This window comes from Micropterus salmoides, unplaced genomic scaffold, assembly GCF_014851395.1.
Source record: "Micropterus salmoides isolate LMB-PRFRI ecotype aquatic unplaced genomic scaffold, ASM1485139v1 Ms_hic_scaffold_2, whole genome shotgun sequence".
In the NCBI taxonomy this organism is placed as follows: domain Eukaryota; kingdom Metazoa; phylum Chordata; class Actinopteri; order Centrarchiformes; family Centrarchidae; genus Micropterus; species Micropterus salmoides.
This window is the reverse complement of record NW_024041150.1, coordinates 15,533,118-15,557,419: the sequence shown is the minus strand read 5'-3', so window position 1 is coordinate 15,557,419 and position 24,302 is coordinate 15,533,118. Positions and strand designations below refer to the sequence as shown.

The 24,302-nt window shown below is 40.1% G+C and overlaps 1 protein-coding gene across 5 annotated transcripts in view; it reads left to right on the top strand.

Moving 5' to 3' along the window:
* nrxn2b (neurexin 2b) overlaps positions 1 to 24,302 on the top strand; it is a 704,163-nt gene that overhangs the window by 127,735 nt on the left and 552,126 nt on the right. For all 5 annotated transcript variants that reach the window (XM_038732127.1, XM_038732126.1, XM_038732128.1 and 2 more), the window contains exon 3: positions 17,062 to 17,082. In XM_038732127.1, the coding sequence (XP_038588055.1) occupies positions 17,062 to 17,082 (21 nt within the window). The remainder of the gene's footprint in view (positions 1 to 17,061; positions 17,083 to 24,302) is intronic.

The following is a 24,302-nucleotide window of genomic DNA, read 5'->3' as shown; positions in this document are numbered from 1 at the left end:
TGAAATGACAGGGTGGGCTATCAGCTAGCTAACATCACATAGCTCGTTTAAAGTAAAATAAATGCTAATTACGAAAAAGGTAGGAGAGTTCAGTGTATTAAAGAAGCTAGATAGCTAATTATTGACATTAAACTACAGTCTCTCCATTCGCATGTGATACACTGAACTGGAGACAAGATGTTCAACTAACGTCAAGGTTAGGAAATGGTATGGTCCATTTTAGGAGAGTCAGAAATCGTATTTCAAGATTCTTGAATATAAGGCATGAGCACTGTTGTTTTTGCCTCTTTTGGGGGGGGGGGGTCCAAGCCTTAATTATGGGGGGCAAATCCCCCCAACCCTCCCCCCTGTAATTCGAACCATGAATATGATGCCACATGGAGGTACTTACATGATAGGTAGATTGCAATGTAATTGTAGAGAATCTAAAACAACATCACTATATTTTTGTTGGTTTCAGCCTCTCATCAAAGAGCAAGGGTTGCTAGAGCTGTGTCTTTTAAATCAGTATTGAGGGAGAAAGTCATTTTGCTGCAGAAAAGGCAGAAATGCCCCACTGAGAGTGTCCTTAGGGCCCGATCAGATAAAGGTTGAAAACGTGACGTACTGGACTGCCTTTTTTGTTCAGTTCACTCCTCTGCCATGGCAAATCTGGAATAGAAACATGAAAATGCTTCCCCTCCTCTTTTAAATGAACCTGTTAGTTAACTGAGCACTAGTCATTACTTTAGAATTTAATTGCAGTGACACGTGAATGATATTAATAAAAACTTCAATGGAGTTTAAAATCAGTGTTTAATGTAGTGAAAAATGAGGCAAGTTGAAAATCAAATGTCATTAAGTCTGCTAGGCTGGAGAGCCCTAATGGACAGGAAGGCAGCCATGCCAGACCAACGCTTGATTTGTGAAAGATACACTCATTCCCTATTTTACACATACACACAAACACGCACACACACACACACACACACACACACACACACACACACACGCAATATGTAAATGGTAAATGGACTGTACTTATGGAGCACCTTTCTAGCCTTCAAACCACTCAAAGCGCTTTATAATAGGTGCCACATTCACCCTATTCACACACATTCATACTCTGATGGCAGAAGCCGCCATGCTGCTCATCAGAAGGAGGCACATTCACACACGCACACTCAGATTTGGGGTTCAGTATCTTGCCAAAGGACACATGCAGACTGGAGGAGCAAACCACCAACCAATCTGATAATGGACCACCAGCTCCAGGTGCTGGATTGGGACAAAAAATTCGGCACTGGCATTTTTGGCCCAGACTAGCCCCCCCACAATCACACACCACCAACCAGTAAACCATCCCTGTGGTCCCCTTAAATGTGCATACTCTACTGCTCCCCCAAAACCCTACAAAGCTGAGGAACAGTGTATTCACATTCCCTCGACTGACTCCTTGGCTGTCGAGTACACAGTATCCATAATCAAATAGTCTACAGCTTTTTGTTCCTCCCTGTTCTTCACCTCCACCGCTACCTCAACAACCTGGCTTGACTAGACAAAGACATAGGGACAGAGAGAGAGATGATTCCAATTAAATGGGGTATTAACATGATTAGAAATCCAGATCCAGAATTGTTGGAATTCCCTGACAAAGGTGTGCAAAAAGCTATACAATTTAAACAACACCATACTGGTAATGACCATATAGTTGTTCCATCTTATTTCTTTAGATTCTAACTAACTATTCAGTTCATACAGATTTCGAGTATTAAAATATTGACGATGACTATTGCTTAAAGTGTTTGAACAGATCAGCTTTTCGTTTCATATAAATGTTAAGAGAGGAGCAACATACATGTGTATATGATAGGGCAATGAAATCAAGGGTGTGATTGTTTGTTTGCTGTGTTTGAACTACAGTTGACCTCTCTGCATGGACACTGGTGCTCAGGCGCCTACCATGTGAATGTGCATGCTTACTGGACAGCAGCGCCAAACACAAGCGCATACTGTAGATGGAAAAAGGTCTGGAGTAGGCTACATTAGCACACAGAGAGTAATAACCATACCCTATATGTCATCATAGTTCATCATCATCATCATAACTAATGAATAAGCTGGCATACATTTAGCACAGAGCTGCAGATGTAGCCTGTTGTACTGCATTTCCGCACATCTTTGTTAAGGGAACCCTTTGCCATCGTTAACATTGCTACACTATTTGGCATTGACTGACAATCTCACTGTGTGATAGCATTATGACTATGTTATTCTTTTATTATTGCCGGCATCATTAATTGAATTAATCATCATTCATCATCGTCATGATGACACACTACCTCCTTGCGCTTCCCTGAGAGCCCCCGTTTCCCTACATGCTACTCCCTGCTCACATCTTCAACTACATTCTCCTCCTGCTCACTCTCTTCCCTGTCACACGCTTGCTCCTCACATGGCCAGCCACCTCTCCTTCTTCCACCTGTAGCACTTACCGCTGTTGCTATAGATGTTTCGCTCTGAGCCAGGGTGTCTGACACAAGACCCTGAAAGGACAAAGGGGGACGGGTAGTAAGAGTTGTTACTGGGCCAGCCTTGTGTCGTTATAGAATATAAACCAATTGCCCCTGCTTTATGGGCCATTTGCTAGCAATTGCCGTACCGTCCCCCAAGGTGCGGTGGCCCACCAGGAAAACGCCCGGTATGCCAGATCACCAGTCCAACACTGATCTGCTCTACCTGCTGAGCCACAGCTGCCCTATGTCAGTTATGAAGTACCTGCCATGTTTTTCTGATTTAAAATATTCATATTGTAAACTGGTGTTAGCATTTAAATTGTGTTTGAAAAGCTCACTCTACCACACAGGTGCAATGCATTTAATGTGTGAAGGATAATCACTGTTTTTGTCAGTGGTCTGCTTACTTCCTCTAGCTGTCTGCACACAGTCAGCAGAGCCAGAGATATCAGGGCCCATTTTATTCCCTTCATAAGAAGCCATTTTCTGCCATTCATCCTTGTATATTGAGAAAAAAAACAAGTTCCACAGACTTAAAAATAGACAGAGCCAGATAATCCATCACAGCAAACATGAAGCCTTCATTTGATCTAGTCTAGTTTAAGTTTTTTTTCAATATTCCATTGTGCCTCAGTTGAGTGTTTTCATATTAGTGCTGTATTATGTTACACTTTGCTTCCTGTCAATCACCTGAAACCCACAGGAGGAAATGCAAGTAGAATGGAAATAAATTATCTATTTAAATCAAGTCACCTTAGAAACGTAAAAGAGGGGTATGCGATTCTGGAGAAGTATCATTCAATTTTTTCAATTCAATTTTATTTATATAGCGCCAAATCACAACAACAGTTATCTCACAGCGCTTTTCATAAAAGAGCAGGTCTAGACCGTACTCTGTGATGATATTTACAGAAGCCCAACAGTTCCCACCAAGAGCAAGCACTAGGCGACAGAGGCAAGGAAAAACTTCCTTTTAAGAGGCAGAAACCTCGAGCAGAACCATGGCTCAGGGTGGGCGGCCATCTGCCTCGACCGGTTGGGGTGAGAGAGAGAGAGAGAGAAAGAGAGAGAGAAGAGAGTGAAAGAGAGAGAGAGAGAGAAAGAGAGAGAGAGAGAGAGAGGGATGTAAGGAGAGAGAGAGGGGAGGGAGGCAGCCTACACAATATACACACAGAGGTACAGACAGCGAAGGTAATGTTGCTATAAACTAAATGAAAAATGGTACAGATATTTATAATAGTGTTAATGGTAACCATCGTAATGTTAATGATTATAATAACAATAAGACTAGCAACAATAGTCGTTGCAGTAGAGGGTGTCGAGCAGGAACACGGGGGCAGCAGGCGACCCGCAGCCACAGATCCAGACTCCACAGCTCCAGAGCCAGAAAACCTGCAGGAAGTGATAGGAGGAGAGAGGAGAGGGACGAGAAAGCACAAGACTACCAGAAAGGGGAGAAGTTGTGTTAGTAACATGCAATAATGGGATAAGGTTGCATACAGAGGGAGAGAAAGTAGAGGAGAGAGGAGCTCAGTGCATCATGGGAAATCCCCCGGCAGTCTAGGCCTATAGCAGCATAACTAAGGGATGGTTCAGGACTACCTGAGCCAGCCCTAACTATAAGCTTTATCAAAGAGGAAAGTCTTAAGCCTACTCTTAAATGTGGAGATGGTGTCTGCCTCCTGAACCCAAACTGGAACCTGGTTCCACAGGAGAGGAGCTTGATAGCTGAACGCTCTGGCTCCTAGTCTACTTTTGGAGACTCTAGGAACCACAAGTAACCCTGCATTCTGGGAGCGCAGTGCTCTGGTGGGGTAGTAAGGTACTATGAGCTCTTTAAGATAAGATGGTGCCTGACCATTAAGAGCTTTGTAGGTAAGAAGAATGATTTTAAATTCTATTCTGGATTTTACTGGAAGCCAATGCAAAGAAGCTAAAACAGGAGAAATGTGATCTCTTTTCCTGGTTCCTGTCAGAACACGTGCTGCAGCATTCTGGATCAGCTGAAGAGTCTTAATGGACTTTTTCGAGCAGCCTGATAATAAGGAATTGCAGTAATCCAGCCTAGAAGTAACAAATGCATGGACTAGTTTTTCTGCATCATTTTTAGACAGGATGTTCCTGATTTTCGCAATATTACGTAGGTGAAAAAAGGCGGTCCTTGAAATTTGCTTAATGTGGGACTTAAACGACATGTCCTGATCAAAGATAACTCCAAGATTCCTCACAGTGGTGCTGGAGGCCAAGGCGATGCCATCCAGGGAAACTATATCTTTAGATAATGCGTCACGGAGGTGCTTAGGCCCCAGAACAATAACTTCAGTTTTATCTGAGTTTAACATAAGAAAATTACAGCTCATCCAGGTTTTAACATCCTGAAGGCACATTTGAAGTTTAGCTAACTGATGAGTTTCATCTGGCTTGATCGATAGATATAACTGAGTATCATCTGCATAACAATGAAAGCTTATGGAATGTTTCCTGATAATATTGCCTAAAGGAAGCATATATAAAGTGAAGAGGATTGGTCCAAGGACAGATCCTTGAGGAACTCCATGAGTAACTTTGGCGTGCATGGAGGACTCATCGTTAACATGTACAAACTGAAATCGATCTGATAAATAGGACTTAAACCAGCTTAGAGCGGTTCCTTTAATGCCAATGAAATATTCCAGTCTCTGCAATAGGATCTGATGGTCAATGGTATCAAATGCAGCACTAAGATCTAATAAAACCAGTACAGAGACAAGTCCTTTGTCTGATGCAATAAGGAGGTCATTAGTAATTTTCACCAGTGCTGTCTCTGTGCTATGATGAGCTCTAAATCCTGACTGAAAATCCTCAAATAAACTATTGCTCTGTAGAAAGTCACACAGCTGTTTAGCAACTGCTTTCTCCAGAACCTTAGAGAGAAATGGAAGGTTAGATATAGGTCTATAGTTTGATAAAACATCCGGATCAAGTTTGGGCTTTTTCAGAAGAGGTTTAATTACAGCTACTTTAAAGTACTGTGGTACATAGCCTGTTGATAAAGATAGATTGATCATATCTAGTATAGAGGTGCTGACTAAGGGTAAAACATCTTTAAGCAGCCTAGTCGGGATGGGGTCTAAGAGGCAGGTTGATGGTTTAGATGAAGAAATTATTGAAGTTAGTTGGTAAAGATTGAGGGAAGCAAAACAGCCTAAACATGTATCTGGTTCTACAGCTGTTTCTAAGGTTCCTGAGTTTAGAGATAAGTCGGTGCCAGTTGAGGGCAGGTCTTGGTGAATTTTGTCTCTAATAGCTAGAATTTTATCATTAAAGAAGCTCATGAAGTCGTAACTACTGAGAGCTATGGGAATACTTGGCTCAATAGAGCTGTGACTCTCTGTCAGCCTGGCTACAGTGCTGAAAAGAAACCTGGGGTTGTTCCTATTTTCCTCTATTAATGACGAGTAGTACGCTGCTCTGGCATTACGGAGGGCCTTCCTATAAGTTTTAAGACTATCTTGCCAAATTAAACGAGAATTTTCCACTTTGGTGGAACGCCAATTCCTCTCAAGTTTCCGTGATATTTGCTTTAATTTGCGAGTTTCAGTATTATACCATGGAGCTAACCGTCTTTGTTTTAGTATTTTCTTTTTTAGAGGGGCTACAGAGTCGAGTGTCATTCGCAGCGAGCCAGCAGCACTATCAACAAGATGATCGATTTGGGAGGGACTGAAATTAGCATAGGAGTCCTCCGTTACTTTGTGACTAGATAATGTATTTAGAGCTGATGGAATCGCATCCTTAAATTTAGCTATAGCACTATCAGACAGACATCTTGTATAGAAATTTTTGCCCAATGGCGAGTAGTTCAGCAATACAAACTCAAAAGTTATCAAACAGTGGTCGGATAAAGAGGGATTCTGTGGGAACACCACTAAATGTTCAATTTCAATACCATACACCAAAACAAGGTCGAGGGTGTGGTTAAAACAGTGAGTCGGTATCATGTATCATGGTAATCATGAGAAAGACCATAATAAAGAGCGAACAATGACACAGCAAGTAACTCATGTTAGCTAAGTTGTAGGTTAGCAAGCAGTCGCTACAGTTACTGATGCAAAGCTAACATGCACCGAGAGCGAGATGGTCCCAGAGCCAGCACACCAGCAATAGACTCCTGCGACAACTCTCCTGCTACTGAAACATCACAACACCAGCACGTCTTGGCAAACTAGGAAGTAACTGAATGTCTGTGGGCAAGTCATTTAAAGTTAGCTGGCATACAAATGATGGCTGGAACGACTGGAATAGTGTTGTGTGGCTCAGTCTGAGCCACTTTGTTTCTAGAACCAGGGCTGTGTGGGCAAACAGCTGACAGGAAACTCGGACAGCTGACCGGCCGTGAGGAGATATAAGATGAATTTGACAAAAAGACCTGTTTTGGATTGGAATCACATACCCCACATTTAACTAAACAATCCACGTCTTTCTGTTTAGGTTGCCTTTGTTAAGTGGAGCAGCATTTCAAGTTATGTTTGACCTTTCAAAACCTTTTTTATTGCTGCTCTTCACAGAACAGATTGGGTTGTATAATCTTGTGTGCTTGATAGCTGCTCCACCCATTGTCACCTGTATCTTTCTGACCATCAACAAATTGTTGTCCTTCACTGTCTTTTTGCCTTCTCTCGCTCCTTGCTCTCCCCAGTCGGCTCTTATCAGACAGACAATCATCTCTTCCTAATTAGCCTACGTCACATTTCAACTGTTTGGAATCAGTTATATTTTGCTCTCCCCTGCTGAAGCAGATCATTGCTCTTCCCTTTTTTTTTTAAAAAAAGACCAACTGCTATGTTGTTTTATGACATTCTCAAAGTGTAAGAAATGACTTCATTTATTAGCTTTACATTCAATTAAAGGAAGGATTTTCTTCATCTCTACTTTCCGTCTGTGTTCTGTCTCACAGTTTCTTCCTGTCTCTCTGTGTTTATTTCTGTCTGACCTTGTTGAACCTTGTCCGAGAGCCCTGATATATGTCAACCATTGCCTTTACCCCACTCTCTAACTTTAACTCTCAGTGCTATGATGACACTGGCAGAAGAGGAGAACACCCATTCATTTCTCAAGTTATTAGCTCTCCCTGACCTCCGTCTGAAACATTATTTTGCTTTGAGTCAGTTCTGTACTGTGTGAGGTTACACTAGTCTCTCTTTGTTAGTACTACACATCTACTACAGATGGGCATGGTTGTTTCTACAGTGTATAATTTAAAACAATCTTCAAAATTTATATTAATAGAACATTTTGTTCGATCTGAAATTGGTATTTAGATCTGCATCAAAATACATAGTGATACACAGCCATATGTACAGATATACACGGGAAGAGGGTGAAAATGTGTATAAATACCCATCGCAGTGTGTGAACAAATCCTTTACAAATCAGATCTGCACCAAAAACTATTATGGCTCATGGCTTACATTTAACAAACGCATCGGAACAAAAGCATTGCCTTTGTTACCATAGTAACCTTTCCTAAACTAACTAAAATAGGAATTAAAACAAAATAATGTTTTTTAAAACCACATATTCTTAAATGTAAGTGAATAATGAATGCAGGTGAATTATGAATAATACTGGTTGAAGTAATTACATTTGTTTCCAATGCAGATTGTTTCATATATTATGTTCACATATTTTTCATAAATCAACTGACATTACTTTGTAACTTGTGGGCTATCATATATTGAAATATTGCTTTAATACATGGCAATTTAAGTACACCTCTGATAGAAAGAAATCACTGTTCAGGGAAGTAAAACCCTATACATCTGTTTAAGGTTGCATCTCTCTAATCCTTTCCATTTGACGCCAGTTCTCTCTCTCCCCCCTTAACATCCTGTATTAAATAGGGAATACTGTATATGTTGTGCTATTGCTAGATAAATAACTCAATTTGTTTATTTTTTTCTTTATCAGGATTAGAAAGCCTCAACCGTATTTGCACATTTGTGGGGTGGAAGTTTTGTGTTTTGCTGTCGAGATTTGGTGTGAAATCTGCAATGGCCATGTCTTGCGGATTAGCTTGTCAGTCAGAAGGAAAGTTTCTGACAATGTGGGAGAGTTCAGGACAAAGCCTCCCTCTGATTAGAATGTAAAGAGGGAGGAAAAGGGGTGTTGGGAGTGTGTGTGCACATGTTTCTATCCATTTTCCTGTCTTCTCTCTACTTACTCCGTCTCCATTATTCGCTAATGTTGTCATTTCTTTTCCTTGGTGCCTCTCTGAAGTCATGCCTCTGCAACTAGAATGACTCACAAGACAGGAACCATGTAAATTAAGATTTGAGGTTTGGAATAGTCCAAAGAAAGACACAGATATTTCAAATTAACCCTTTTTTTTGCAACACTGTATAATGTAGAATAAAATACAAGGTATACCAAATGGTAAATAGTAAATGAATTTGCACTTATAAAGCGCATTTCTAGTCTTGTCTCCCACTCAAAGGGCTTTACACTACATGTCACATTCACCCATTTGCACACATTCAAACATTGATGGTAGATGCTGCCATGCTGCTCATCAGAAGGAGACACATTTACACACACACACACACACTCATATTCGGGGTTCAGTATCTTGCCCAAGGACACTTTGACATGTAGACTGAATGAGCTGAAACCATGAACCACCGACCTTCTGATTAGTGGACAACCTGCGCCTGTGTTCACAGCACTATGAGGCCTCTTTGTTTTCAGTAGTTGTTATAACATCCCACTCTAGCCCAGCATTGTGGGTAATGTGCTAACCTGTGCGGACCCAAATAATTGTTTTTACTGTGTGCTGCTCAAATATCCACTCTAGTAACTTATTGCTTCATTTTAGATACAAAACACAAGGTGGGTAGACTACAACTGGAAAACAGCTGGGACCACTTTTATGGACAAAATTAATAAGGTGTCCAAAATAAATTTGAACATTTTACTACATATATACCTGCGTATATATACACTGAACAAAATTATAAACGCAACACTTTAGCTTTTGCCCGCATTCTTCATGAGCTGAACTCAAAGATCTAAGACTTTCTCTATGTACACAAAAGGCCTATTTCTCTCAAATATTGTTCTCAAATCTGTCAAAATCTGTATTAGTGAGCACTTCTCCTTACCAAGATAATCCATCCACCTCACAGGTGTGGCATATCAAGATGCTGATCAGACAGCATGGGTATTGCACAGGTGTGCCTTAGGCTGGTCACAATAAAAGGCCACAGGGAGGCTCTGCTGTCATTGTATACAAATACAATGAAATGCAGTTTAGAGCAAAACATTGAACTTAGCACTTTTAAAATAGCATATAAGCAATAAGCAATGACAGATTCTATAAAACTTTGTTAAAAACATCACATGTTGTTGTCTTGAGATTATATATATATATAATAAAAATCCTGGAGGAGGAAACTGAAGTTTTTTATTTTTTATTTGTTAACATCTTGGCTTCTTCCCTGGTTGTTGACATAAGTCTAGTTCTAATACAGTAACAAAAGATGCAATGCAAAGATTTTGCACACGTTTCATGTACCCTGTCTTTCAATCCTAGTGACGTCCCTGCTTTATAGTAATACTATAGGGCTTTTTTTTTGTAAGTGCAGTTTCCCCTACACAGGGACGCTGAGAGACAATCTGTCTATATAATGATGTCATACTAAAAGATGCACGATATTTGTGTTTGTTGTATTCATTTGAATCCACAGGAAAATTCATGTATATTAGTTATTAGTTATATTAACAACAAATTACAACAATTTGAGAACGTTTTATAGTGGAGCAGACAGCCAAGTTTAAAACCACCATACTGGATGGCAAAGCAGCCACACAGTCATCAATAGGAACTAATGCATGAGAATTACAGGAGATGACAAGGGAGAGACGGTGCCTGGATGAGAGAGATGTGACCCATGGCCAGTTCATCATAGTTTATAGTAATGCAGGGCAGTGAGGATACAGACATTTAATCAAGGAGTAGAGCGTATGTCTGTCACTGTTAACAGAGACTCCAGTCTGCAGTGTAGTTCAGACATTTAAACCTCAGAACTGGCTTCATGTTCAAAGAAAGTTTTTATATCACATCACATCTGTCCATAATCGCTCGCTTGATGGTTTTTATAATGCCTGGTTTTGGGGGTCAGAATGAAAAGTGTCTATCACTGAATTTCACTGTATATGTAATAAACTCGTTCAAGTTTATCCAATATTCAATTATCCAATATAATTATTAACATGGAATAACGTGTTAATTAGTATTATTATACACCCTATCTTTTTCAAAGTTTGTGGCTAGTTCATAAAAAATTGTAAAATTACAATGAATTCAAAATGTACATCAACCCCACTGAGTGTAAGTGAGAGATATGCAGTCACTTTGATACCTGTGATGTTGAACTTGAACTCCTTCTGTGATGATTTGCTGCTGTGCTTTAGCCCTTTATATATAATGAGAAGAATATTCTGCAAAGTACAGACGATTATATTCAAGAAACTTAACAATCACAATCACTAGTTCTTCTCAGGTCCTACACTGGTTGATTTCTAAGGCCACATCTTTTTATTAACGGACTGAATATTCACTGACAGAATGGCATTCAGAATAAGTCATTGGTCACAGTTCTTTAGTGTAACCACATCTCATCTTTTTAAAAATCTAGTCCCTACATACTTTTTTAATGGTATTTAACCAGTTGCAGTTGAAGTGTAATATTTAAATTATGCTAGTGAAGTTATGATTATGTTTAAATTGATATTTATATTTACTAGTGGTGTACTTTGCAATATTTGCAATATTACTTTACGGCCATTCAAGCTCCTTTTGTATCCAACCAACAGTTAATTGTGTAGCATCCTTCATGAGCAAAGCAATGGGAGGATACCGATAGAGAATGGGTTATTTTTCAATGCAAGCGTGTCTTTCTCCCCTCAGTAAATCCTTCAGTTAGCTTGGTGAGGGATTAGGTCTGAAAAATCTCTCATTTGCCTCCAGCCCTGAGTGATGCATTGGTGAAGAAATACAGCTTCTCCACTGCTTCCATCTGCATTTCACTTTGGTATTGTATTTATTATTGCAGCTCGTGTCTCTTTTAAACCATGTGACTGATTAATCTGACGTTTGTTGCTGGTTATATTGCACACAGAGATATATGAAAGAAATGTAACATTTGACTGTCAATTTTTAACATCAGCTTGTGTGCATTTCAACTTTAGATGTCTTCTGGTCTTGGATTACGTGGAAGATGTTAGAATAATGAATTTGTATTCCTCTTTTAATCCCAGACAGGATTCTAAGTCATAGCAATGGTCCCCATATTTTGCACTGGGGCACACAGAAAAAGAGTGTTTCTTTCTTAAAAAACGTTTTGCACATTCCCATGAATCACAAAGTATATTGAAAAGACTAGAATCCAAGTGGAGCTGAACGCCTGAGGCTATGTGGGATACACCATAATGGAAAATAGCTCTGGGATGAAGATAATGGGTGGTAGACTACTGGAAACTATCAATAGGATAAAAGGGACAAGTGCAGAGAAATGGGGTATACCCCACCATGTGTCTGACTGAAATCCTATTCCTTCCCTAAGGCTAGATTTCACAACTATTACAAATATGAAACAGTGCTTGCTTAAATGAATATCATTGAAACAGTTTTAAAGCTTGAATACAATTATTGAAACAATAGAGGTTGAATTTATTGCAATATGTTACTCAGGTGACTCTATAACTTGTTGTAGTGTGAGAAAATAAATCTACCTACCTAGTAATATGTTTCATCTGGCTTTTATGTGTGAACACAAAATGATGTCTTGAAATGTTCTTGCTTTTTCTCTTTGTAAAAAACTTTATTTGCTTGAGAGTAAAACATTGTGTGAGATGTTAATGGCATTTCCATTTATCTGTGAACAGCTGGGAGGGTCTGAGGAGGGTGCTTTTCATGATGAGCTGAATCCAAATAAACCAACTTCCAGACTATCCAAGACATTTAGTCCTGTGTCTCAGAATTGAAAAGAAAAAGTTCTTCCATCCCTCCCTGTCTGAACAGAAACACCATGTTACTGAGAAACCAAACTGAGTTTTGACAGCAGGGACCACAAAGAAAGAAAGGATTTGAGACTATGTTGAGAGATGTATGGAGTCGAAAGGCAGTCATGGCCGGTGATAATATAACCAACGTCTACTGTGCATCAAACATCCTTTGCTTCAGCTTGGGAGGGAGAGAGGAGGATCTGGGGGAGCACAATGAAAGAAAAGATGATGGACTATGATTAGAGATGAGACAAGGGGAAATGCAGAGTCATGGCCAGTGATTATATAAACAACCACTACTCTACATCAGACGAGCACAATTCCCATCCTTCAGCTTGGCAAATGCCCCATCATTCATGAAGGACTTTCAATCAGCATGCTGGTATCCTTTCAGTTTTTTACCGTGGTAGACATCTTAAATTGGACTGGACTAGGCCCAGATTGATCCCTGGCTGATTTCTGCTGGGTCCCTGCTGTATCCTTGGCCGGGTTCGCACTTAAGGGCCATCGATGTGTCATATTAACACGTCTCCCAATCCCTTTTTAAAATTTTTTACTATTGCCTTTTCTTCAGGAAACATTTATCCTGTGTTTGTCCTGGTTGTTATAAATGATTAAAGGTAAACTTGTTCCATTCAAATTAGTGTTGTAGAGGCTATACATTGGTCATAGATCAGAACCATTGATAGTTTCAGGAGGGGAGGGAGAGAGAGAGAAATAAAAAGAGAGAGAGATGCAGGGAGTGGAAGAGCTTCTAAGTGCACTAAGAATTCTGAAATAAGAGATGAATTTCTTCACAAAGCCAGCATCATATGCCCAGAAATGTTTAAGAACTCTAATAAAAAAACAGAAAATCTCTCTCTGTCTCTCTGTCTCTCTGTCTCTCTCTCTCTCCCTCCTATCTGCAAATTTGTTGGTCAGTATGATCAACCACAGGCTGCTGGTTCCTGGCTGAATTTTTGGGAGGTGTGTCTAAAATGATGAATGATGGCTCACGGTGGCCCCCAGTGGCCGGATAATAGCTGGAAACGGATTATAGCCAGCTGGCACCCAAAGAGCTTCCAACTGGGAGTGGCATTTCCGGATAGCTACTACTATAAAGGCACCCTAAACTATCTACACTTAAAGAGAGATTTCATCTTTATAGTTTAATGTTGATAGTGGATCATGGTAAATAACAGGATTTGTGACATTCACCTTGTCCCATTGAACTCAGTTCAGGCCAGGTCCGGCAGCAGTGTTGCATAGTGTGACCATCCTTCAACTGAAGTCTGTTGTCTTGCAGTCAGTCAGTCTCATATCGAAGGGGTAAATTCTCGTGGCAGGGACTTGGAGTTAGGTAACACACAAATTTATTAACTAACTAAGGTGACTATAGAGGCAGTTACATATACAAAGAATTAATCAATGGCTAAACAATGAGAATGTGGGGTTCTATTGTGGGGAGCATTTGACTCATAGGGGCAGCTAATGAACTCAAGCTATGAGTTTTAAGAGTTAAAGATAATCTATTAACAACAATGGGACATCACTGATCACAGAATGCCTTGTTTTGCCTTACTGTGGGTCGGCGGCCTGCCTTGGCCGGTTGCATGGGTCCCCACGCTAGCTGCCCGATTCCTGGCTTTCTGCTAGGGAATTTTCCGGGGGTTCTCCGTGTCTTGAATGAAGAAAAACCCTCAAGTGTTGACCGTCCTCGGTCTGGCAATGAGGCTGTTCTGTTTGGATGTCCTTGGGTTACTGCTGGTGGGCCCACGCTAGGCGCGTGCCGAAGTGCAGTGAATGAGAACAGGAACAAGCGAACAAGAGCGTGCGTGACAACGTGGGCCGCTGCTTTTGTCTGTTGGGGTGTGGTTCCCAGAGGGGGGACTTGTTTCCGGTTTTCTGAGAGACCGTCTTTTCTTTAACTTTCAATATCAATCAAAAATCTATTTGCGCGTATTGTAATCAAATATCTTCCCACAATCAAACCTTAATTGTCAAACGGTTGTACCGTTCTTAGTTTTAAACACTTGATAAAAAGGAAAACAATTGTCAGTAGTTAGACCTTAAAAGGTTAGCATTTCATAGGAATCACATCAGATGAGAGAAACTTAACTAGCTTTCTGGATATATTGGCTGTTACATGTTCTTAGAGAATATAAGCAAGATACACGAATGGCATCAGATTATGAACAGGTAAATACAGAGTGACATTTATACATTAAACGGCATTTCAGACGATGGCATTTAATACTTATTTTGTACACTTGGGGGAGCTCGGGTTACATGAGGATAGCTTTGATTAAACCTAAAACAACCTTCTGCTCAGGAGCTGGGGAATTTAGTTATTTAACCTTAAATTCAAGCTGGAAAATTAATCGAGTATAGGATGACATTTCTTTATCATATCCTTTCTAAAGGAAGTGTCAGAAAGTGTTGGGAACAAAGCATTGCTAACATAAAATGAATAACGGTCAGGGATCCTTGCTGAAAATTAAACACTGCAAAATTCACTTGTTTAGATTCTTTTCAACAACAAATAACACCAACATGGTAACATAACTACTCAAATGGAGTGTAGAGACCTAATCAAGTAACTAAAAGATTATTTAATTAAACAAGGTAATGCTTTGAGTTTTGAGGAGGCAGTATTTTGTTTACAGGCAGTGTCTTCTGGTGTCCTGGAGTTGCTCCCAAATTTACATCTGGCTGTGAAAAGGAGAATATCCTTCGATGTGAGGTAATTAAACAAAGAGGGAGGTCAGTTGCCATGGTTACGTGTGGGGTCCGGTTTAGGGTTTCCTGCCCTCTCTTAAGAAGAGTTCCGATAGGCTGTTCAGGAGAAGCTAATCTCTGTTTAGTGTTTCTTTGTCATTTTAACAGTCAGCCACCAAGCGTTATCAAATATCTCAAAACCCCCTCCTTTTCTTTCTCCCAGGGAGAGAGAAAGAATTTGGAGTAGTCCAAATTTATTTGATATAAAATGCACAAATCCACACTGTTTGTTCACAACATTATTTTATTAATCATTTGGTTTCAGTTACCCGTAATGCCATTGTTTAAGCTCAATACCCTTATGCTTAGAGGTCAATAATGGTACAGAATTCTTAAGCAAATGTAAGAGTTGGTCCAGATCTTTAATGTCCCATATTATGCTAGTTTTCAGGTTCATACTTTTATTTTGTGTGTCTACTAGAAAATGTTCACATGCTTCAATGTTCAAAAAACACGTTATTTTTCTCATGCTTTCCATTGCTTCAGCACCTCTATCTGTCTGATCAGTTTTCGCTCCTGTCTCTTTAAGACCACCCTCCCTATAAAAGCCCACCTTCTTCTGATTGGTCAATTTCTCAGGAGCCTCACGAGGGGCAGCAACTAGCTGGCACTACACTGAAACGAATGGTAGATCTAGGTTTGGCTATATTTTGGTGATTTACAGAGTTTCCTGATGGACAGATAGCTTTACTTTAACGGTAGCTGCCGCTAGTTAGTTAGCGCAGTTAGCTGTGTAGCTAGCCATCCTATTAGCTGACTCTGCCAGGACTGGAAGCCTGGTGCTCCTGGGTTGTGTTGGTGTTAGCTTTTCTTATAGTCTGGGGATCTTTAGACACACCGTGGACACATATTTATACTTATACTAAAACCAAATATATGTATTATGTGGGCTTCCCAACACATGGGACTTCTATGGACCATATTAAAAAATCTGATTGGCCCTTTGGAGTTCTAAAATGTTGAATATTTTTCACTTTGCTTGACCTCATAGTTTTCTGTAAGTTTGTGGCACAAAATAACTGCACGGACTGAAACACTGTACGAGACAAACACATTGAACCAGTGCAGTGTAGAGTCGTAATAAAATAGTATTATTGACCATGCTACAACTTAATACAGCAGTGTCCCATGAAGACCAAAGCCCAGCAGCCACAACAGCAGATCAAAATGCCAAGCTCTCCGCAGGGATGCCATGCTAAGCTAGAGGCTGTTTTACATTCTTGGGTAGGTGGCTGAAGTTTTATTTTCTAGTATTACAGATTGGCCTCTGCTGCTGTAGGGTTGCTTTTTAAGTAAAGCCTCCTGCTGGAGCCTGATCTCTTTGACTCCCCCTCACTGTATCATTAAGCCAGAGAGAAGTGTGTGAGTCAGTGTCTCTCAGTTGGGGATCCTCTTTGACAGAAGTCTCCAGTTCCCTGTGGGAGGTAGTGTGGTAACAGTATGCTGGTTTAGGGTTCTCCACACTCGTATTACATTTCTTTAAGAGAGTAATATATGTGTTTCTGAAATGATTGGGCCATTTTTCAGGATTTTAAGAAAGTCAACAGATTACATATTCAGCGGAGTAGATTTGTTTGCTGTCAAGTTTCCAAGATTTTAAGCCCCACTGGGTTTTTTTAATTCCAATTTTATCTCATAACGATTTTGTTTGAAGAAAAAATAGGGAGACATTTATTTGAAAAAAAAAAAGTAACATCTAATAAGTGTGCTCTTTGTGTCTCTTCTCTCTCTTTTCCATGTTTTCCTTCTGGACCCTCCCCTGAAGCTGAAGAGTATGTTGTTGAAGGTAAGACTGATGCTTTACTTCTCAGGCCCTGTGATGGCTTTCCTCAATGTTCATGGATGCTGATGCTGGCTGCTTGTATGCCCTCCCTCTGGGGAGGGGCATTGTCAGTTTGGACTGCGGTTATAAGTGACTTCAAGGGGGCCTAAATTACAGTTTCAGAATAAGACAAAAGTGACGGATGTACAACCAAAATTGTCCCTGTTTTATCTCTTGTTTATTTTATCTTGTCTTTCTTCATTTAATTTTATTTTTATTGTGGTTATCACTATAGATATAAGCATATGGTTGGATATTTCACTCAGGAATCTATTCATGCAATATGGAAAATTCAAGGCAGCTTGGCAATCTAGAGTCAATGTAACAGGTAACAAGGTTTTGTTACAGTTAACAAGATATGACATAGTGATTTTGAACTGTCTTCCTGCTTTCCTCCCTGTCCTGTCTCCAACAAAGGTGAACAGAGCCTGCCAGTCGGGGCCCCTGAGGGGCCTCATTAGCCCTTGGGCCAGGCACTAAACCAGTGGTGGATGGAGCCGACTTTATGGATAGATCAGCCTTAGCTTGTCTGTCTGCAGGCTGTTGCCTGTCTACAGTTTGCAGTGTTCACTGGCTGACTGAGTCTGTTTGTCAAATCAGACACTCAGATCGACAGAAGCAAGCTTTTTTTACTCTATGTGCTGGATAGTGAACTGGTGTCTAGCTGTGGGTGTGTGCGTATGTTTGCATATTTTGGACTTGCATTTCCTCCGTGCTGAGGTAGAGGTGATGTATTACCAATCACACGCCCTGAACCAGCAGGGGAAATCACTATGACAAACACTCACTTGCTCCAGGTTTTCTTTAAAGCTGAAAACGTTGATGCTGCATTTATTTCTCATCGTTGTACCAAGCATGGGTTGTTTATCTTGTTGCATATTTAAAATATAAAAGCATATCACAGTGTCATTTCACTGTTATCACCAAGTCACTGTACTCTATTCAAATTCTGGTCTGTGCTTGGTATGTAGAATGAAAGTACTTGTTGACTGTTTGAAACTGGCATTTTCTCAGTTTGTTCCAACATGAGAGAGGCAAGACTCCCGTAATGACTGAATGTGTGTGTGCAAGTCTATCTGTGTGAGCGCCCTTGCAGCCATGGTCCCATGTCACTATTGCTGGAGCCCTTGATGGGAAAATGTCAGGGGAAAGGTGGGAAACAGGAATAAATGGTGGCAATCACACAATTCTGTCTGACGGAGTAGCCTCTCCAGACTGATGTAGGGTGAGACGAGGAGCAAGAAAGCTTTGTGTGTGTGAGAGAGAGAGAGAGAAAGGGAGGTGGAGAATGAGCAGAGGAGGGTTATAAAGAGGAGTGATTTTACTCTGTGACAGACCCAAGGGGGGGTAGGCAACTCCAGAGGGACACAGGGCCCCCTGTTAACTTCCACCAGACCACAGAAGTAAAATCAGACTCTCCAACACATGTACATATGTACAATTCAGAGCACAATGTAAAGTCAAAATGTTGTTGAGTCTTAATTATGTTTTGGGTATGTCAAGGCAAAATCACTCAATCCCAGCCTTTTAGCTCATTGCCTCAGTTTTCTTACTGATTTGAAGTATGCTCTGCTAATATTCTTTTTGCACCAGGCAAGGACATGTGTTGTAAGTAACCTCCTATTAATTATGCGTGCTTCCAGCAATTTGAGAAGGGAACACCTCTCCTTGTGAAAAGGTCTAGGTGTTTTCTCCAGCAACACATTGCTAAATGAGACATCCCTTGGGTTTTGAAATAATTTTAAAAAGCGTCGGAGTTTACTTTTACTCAAACATTCTCGAGGGTCAGAATGGAGATACTCAGTAAAAGTGAAAAGTACTATAATGTTAATGCTAACACCTCAATTAATTTGTGCTCTCTGAAGTCATGTAATTTAATTAAAAACAAGGAGTTGTGTTCCCAGTTCACAGTGTGTTGTGTATCAACAAGACAGCTCGATAGATTTATTTAATGGCTCATTGTCTCTGATACCAAAAACCCTTGGAGTGCTTCTGCACTCCTTTCTCCTATTTTTAGGGTTTCCCTGTAAACGTATTTGGTCTAATTAGTGTCAATGACCATGTGTTCAAAGGTTGGTTGAGACTGATGATGCAGAGACATGTTAAAGCCCCATAGACGCCAGTGCCCGTAGAAGACTGCCGGTGGCCCTCGCTCTCGAACTGTAGGTCCTAGATTGATGATGTGCCTGCGACACTGACCTGTTTTTACCGGCGAGCCAGCCGTGCATTGCCATCTGTGTGTATAGATAGCCAAGCATGTCCTCTCCCTGGAGGACTGTATGCATGATGTATAGTTGTGTTTTGTAAGCACAGGTTTATCTCATTGCCTGATGCGGTAATGTTGCTGTGTAGAGGCTAATAAAGAAACTCTATACTTAAGCTGAAGGCAGTGGTAGCCTATAGGTTAGATGAATGGGCGTATGACCTATCAAGGTAGCCAGTTTATCCACCTGGATCTATTAGGAGAATGGACCGCTGACTGGGTGCCCGTGTGCAAGGCACTGAACAACATATTGCGCCTGCTTGTGTTGGCGGTGTGTTGTTGGTTGACACAGAAAGACTATAGAGGTTAACATTTTTGAATGGTTTGGATATACGGAACTATGTAAATGTGAATTTCTGAAATAGGCCTGTGTGTGTTCAGCTGAGTATCCCTGGTGAAGAAATTGTTACAAAAAAGAAATTAAACTGTAGAAATAATCGCAGAGGCAGTAAAATGCATGTTTTTCATACAGATGATGAAGGACAGACATTTTTAATTTTCCTCCAACTGATGGTCTTGACAGACCCTGACCATGAACACAGTTGAGAGAAAAATGGCTCGCATACAATTGGACAGTAACCAATCAAGTCCAACCCCGGTCAGTGTGGTTGGCCTCTGAGACTGGCTGATAGATTTACTGACCTGGTGCTTAGTTTGGGTGAAGGATGATCCGAGCTACCCATGCTGATCTTAATCAATCTGATCAAGGCTAATGATCTTTTTTCTCTGAGCCACGCAGACCTCCAACTTAATCTCACCTTTGGGGGAGGGCAATAACAATTTTTCCCCCGTGTAAAAAATGGACTTTGATGTTGGCTAGAGATACAGGATTATAGATTTTAGTGGGGCCTGTAGTTATAGGAGATTACTTTGGATCATCCGAACCAGATTATGGATTTAATTCTTATTTGCTTAGGAGAAATAAAACAAAATCATAGACCAAAAACTTGAATGTTTTCTAAATGCATGTGCGTCAAGGCAACAGAAGGAGAAAGCAAATATTAAATGTCCTGATGGCATTGTGGTATTAACCTAGATTTAGTTTGTTTCTGAATGGTGCTTGTACATGATCATTTTTCAAATTCCAACTGCTGTTGTTATTTTGAATAGCTAAAAGGCTGACCACCTGGGTGATGGAAACTGTTTTGATCTTGCAAAAAATAATACATTGCAAAAACAATTGAGAATGGCATAGTATAACAACATTATTTGTCCATTCCTTCTGATCAATAAAGCTTAACTGTGCATTATTCATAGCACACACTAGAGATTTACAGTTTTCAAACAAAGCAATTGATTGTGGAAGATTGCTGGCTAGCTTTTTACGTAAAGTGCATGAAAAGAAGAGGCTGCAAATAAACAAACAAGCACACAGCAAGTTCCTTGGAAGGGAAAATGTCCAAGGAGTGAAACAGAACTGAATGGTGTCTTTCTTCAGCTCTGAAATTGCTCAAGATTCTTTGAACAGTAGGATGCCTTGATGTTGCCTCTGCCTGCCCAGCCTCTGCCAGATGTTGCAGTGAGATTAAGCATCCTCAGGTCCTGGAGGAACCAAAGTCCAGCCGTGCCTGTTCTCACACAATGTTAATTTCACCCCACTCTTTTCTCTCTTTGTGATAACAAAGTCTAAAGGGACAGAGTGGGCGTCCACTTGTGAGCCAGATGCTTCAGTATCAGCATGCTTGGCCACAGGCAATACTGTTTGCTATGATGGGGAGAGAAATGGACAACACATGGCCTGGAGCTCTGGTGTTGCATATAGTGCTTGTGTGTTTGTATGTATTACTATGACACACCTCCATAAGCTTTGGAAGGGATTTCAATGCTTTCTTTAAAGTATTCCTTTCTCCTGTATACTGAAATGCAAATTTGTTGTGCACCTCTGTGTCTTTGATGCTTTTGAAATAGGAAAAAAAGAAATGGTCTTAAAGCATTTCCCAATTGACTTTGCGGTTGGGGGGTATTTGGAGTTTATATTGCCTTGTCTTCACCAGCTAATTTATGCCCGGTCAGGGAGAGTTTCGTCTACAGCTATCGCTCCGATTTTTTTTCTCACATCTTTAGATTTATCTCTGTCTGAGATGCATCTATATGATGGTGTGGCCTGCAGGTTTAGAAGGTTATTGAAGGTTTTATAGAGTAAGTCGCAGAAGAGAATGCGAAGGAATAAGAGGTGGATCCAGGTTTATTTAAAGGTGCCCACGTTAATGTATTTAACACTGTAGCATTTTGATTATATATTATCTTTACAGCTGTGAAATGTAACTGAATTGGAAGACATGTATTTGCCCAACTATAAGAATATATTCAAAGGCAGCACCTCAAGACTGGTGATAGTATCCACTGTAAGTTTTTAATAAAGCTTTGACCTTTTGGAGACTCTTAATGTCACAGTAACTAACCAATGAGTATTCTGGCAGGGGTTTAAAGTGTTTGGGAAGCTCTATTGGGAACACAGTAGATTACCAGGTGAAGGTGGGCAAAATAATTATTACCTGAGCACCTCATTTATTTAAATCTGCAACATCGGAGAGATACCTCAAGTAAAGTAGAGCTGTCAGAACTAAGATGATTGTTGCCACTCTGTTTACATTGGAGCCAAGATGCCAAACAAACTTATTTTCTATGATTGTCTGAACTCTGAGCCATGTGCAACTTTTTATTATGCTGGTGCAATCGATGGCAGAGGTATTTTAACTCTTGGTCATGTACATTGTCCAGAGAAGTAGTCCATTACGTATAGTCTAATTTCAATGCAACACATTCAAAGTGACAATTAAGCATGAGCTTAGGGCTCATGTCAGGATAGGTTTTTGCCATGTATAGCTATTGAAAAGTAACTTACAGCATACATTTATGCTGTGTGTGTGTAGACAGGCATGCTGGGGATATATGTAGAAGCTGACACATTCCTTTGTCCCCCTCACTGTTCCTTTTATTACCAGATTTCTCCATTGCTCAAGTCAAGACTCACTGCTTCATAATTCCTTCTCCTCTTGCCATTATTTTTTAAAATGTTAGAACATTCATGTTGTGTACCTGCAGCCTTCTCTGAATTCAATTATGCCATGAAATGCCACTGACTGCAAAGCTAAGAGTTCATGCTGGCCAGGTGACACTGTGAGAGATTGCATTTGGGCAGAGCCCGGTAAAAAGTCCATCTCCTGCCCGTCCCCCAGCCGACAGCCAGTGCTAAGAAAATAAAAGCACTCACACTGACTTTCACTTCCATCTAGCCTAAAGGTTGAGGGAAGTTGTTACAGACACATTTTTCTTCCTCTTAGGTGTGTGCATGTGTTTTTTTTTTCGTGTGTGCAAATGTGTTCGTCACAAGACATGCATCAATGACTCATGCATGAATGATGGTGTGTGTTTGACCATCACCTAAGCTTATCTAAGGTCAAGACCGTCTGATGTAACACTCTTTCTCAGTCCAAAGCAAACAGGTTCATCACTCGGATGCATTCACCAGGTGAATGTTCGTTTTGACTGTCTCGTTTGGGGCCTTGGCCTTTATTTGGTGCCCAACGTTCATTTAGCAGGCCTACAATTATGTATGAAGGGCTGTTGGTGGCACTGAGGCAGTGCAGATAGAAATGGTCTGGTAAATTTTGGGATCAATCGGCCGGTGAGATGAATGAGAGTGACCAATGAAAGAAGGGAAATAGGGAATAGACCTATTCTCTCCTCATCACTCCCTCAATTTCATAATGGGAAAATAGTAACACTTGAGTGAGCTTGTTTTGCCACTGAGGACCTCCCTCTGCTTGAATGTAAAATTATATTCTTTTGGGGTTCAAGTAGGATAGAATGGAGAATGTAATTTCTCTTCATCCTCCTTTTTTGTTTCTCCGTTTCCCATCTCTTATCACTTTGTTTTCTTTTTTTCTTCTTTTGTCTTCATCTCTCTCCATGTTTGACTTTCTCTTGCACTTTTTCTTTCATGGTGTTTCGCTTTTAAAAACAGTTGAATTCAGATCCATTTAAAAATAAATGTGGAATGATTTGACCTTAAACTTTATATACCAATCAGTTCATGTGTGTTTTCCAAAATAATGGAAGGGGAGATACATGGCATTCAATCAGTATGACTACTGATTATTGAAGCATACATTTATGGCATTTAACTCTTATCTCAATGGAAAATTGGAGCAAAGTAAAACATTTCTGTTGGGTTAAAGTTATAGACTTCACTGCTCAATTGTTAGACCAAGTTCAAGCACTTTGTCAGTAAACACTTAAGGCAAGCTGCTCAAATGACCGGGGAAACCCACCAGGAAATAACTATTTAATAAATAAATTCTCATTCATTTAACTCATTATCACAAACTACTCTCTCTCAACTAAATCATCTCTGAGATCTACTTAGAATTGTTTTGATGACAGACTTAAATAGATCACTAGATGACATATGTCAAAGATGCCAGCAATGTTTGAGGAAAGCAAATTAGCGGCAGCGATTTTCTAGACTGCTTCAGTGATGTTGATACGTTTTCATTGTAGTGTGCCCCCGAGGCCCACAGGTGGTCATTTGTGTGGGCCCCAGGGAAATGAAGTAGGCCCCCATTAAAATGTGATTTATTTTTTTTGACAAATGATCGTCTTAAACGGATGTCGAGGGATGGATTGTTGGATGGATATTGTTAGGATTTTATCGATACTCTTATCAGTTTAGTTCTTTATCAGTTCTCTTATTGGTTATTTTTCCTTATTAAATTGTTTTCATCTTTAAAATATATTATTTAAAAAAAATCTGAATAGAATTAAAATTGAATATTTAAAATATAACAATGTTTCTACAGTAATGTTTACCACAGCAAAGTCACTATATACGCTATACTATATACACTTCGCACAGGTTTACATGTGTATGTTTGTTGAAGTATTGGCTTTTTATTGATGACGGCTTTAATGCATTTAC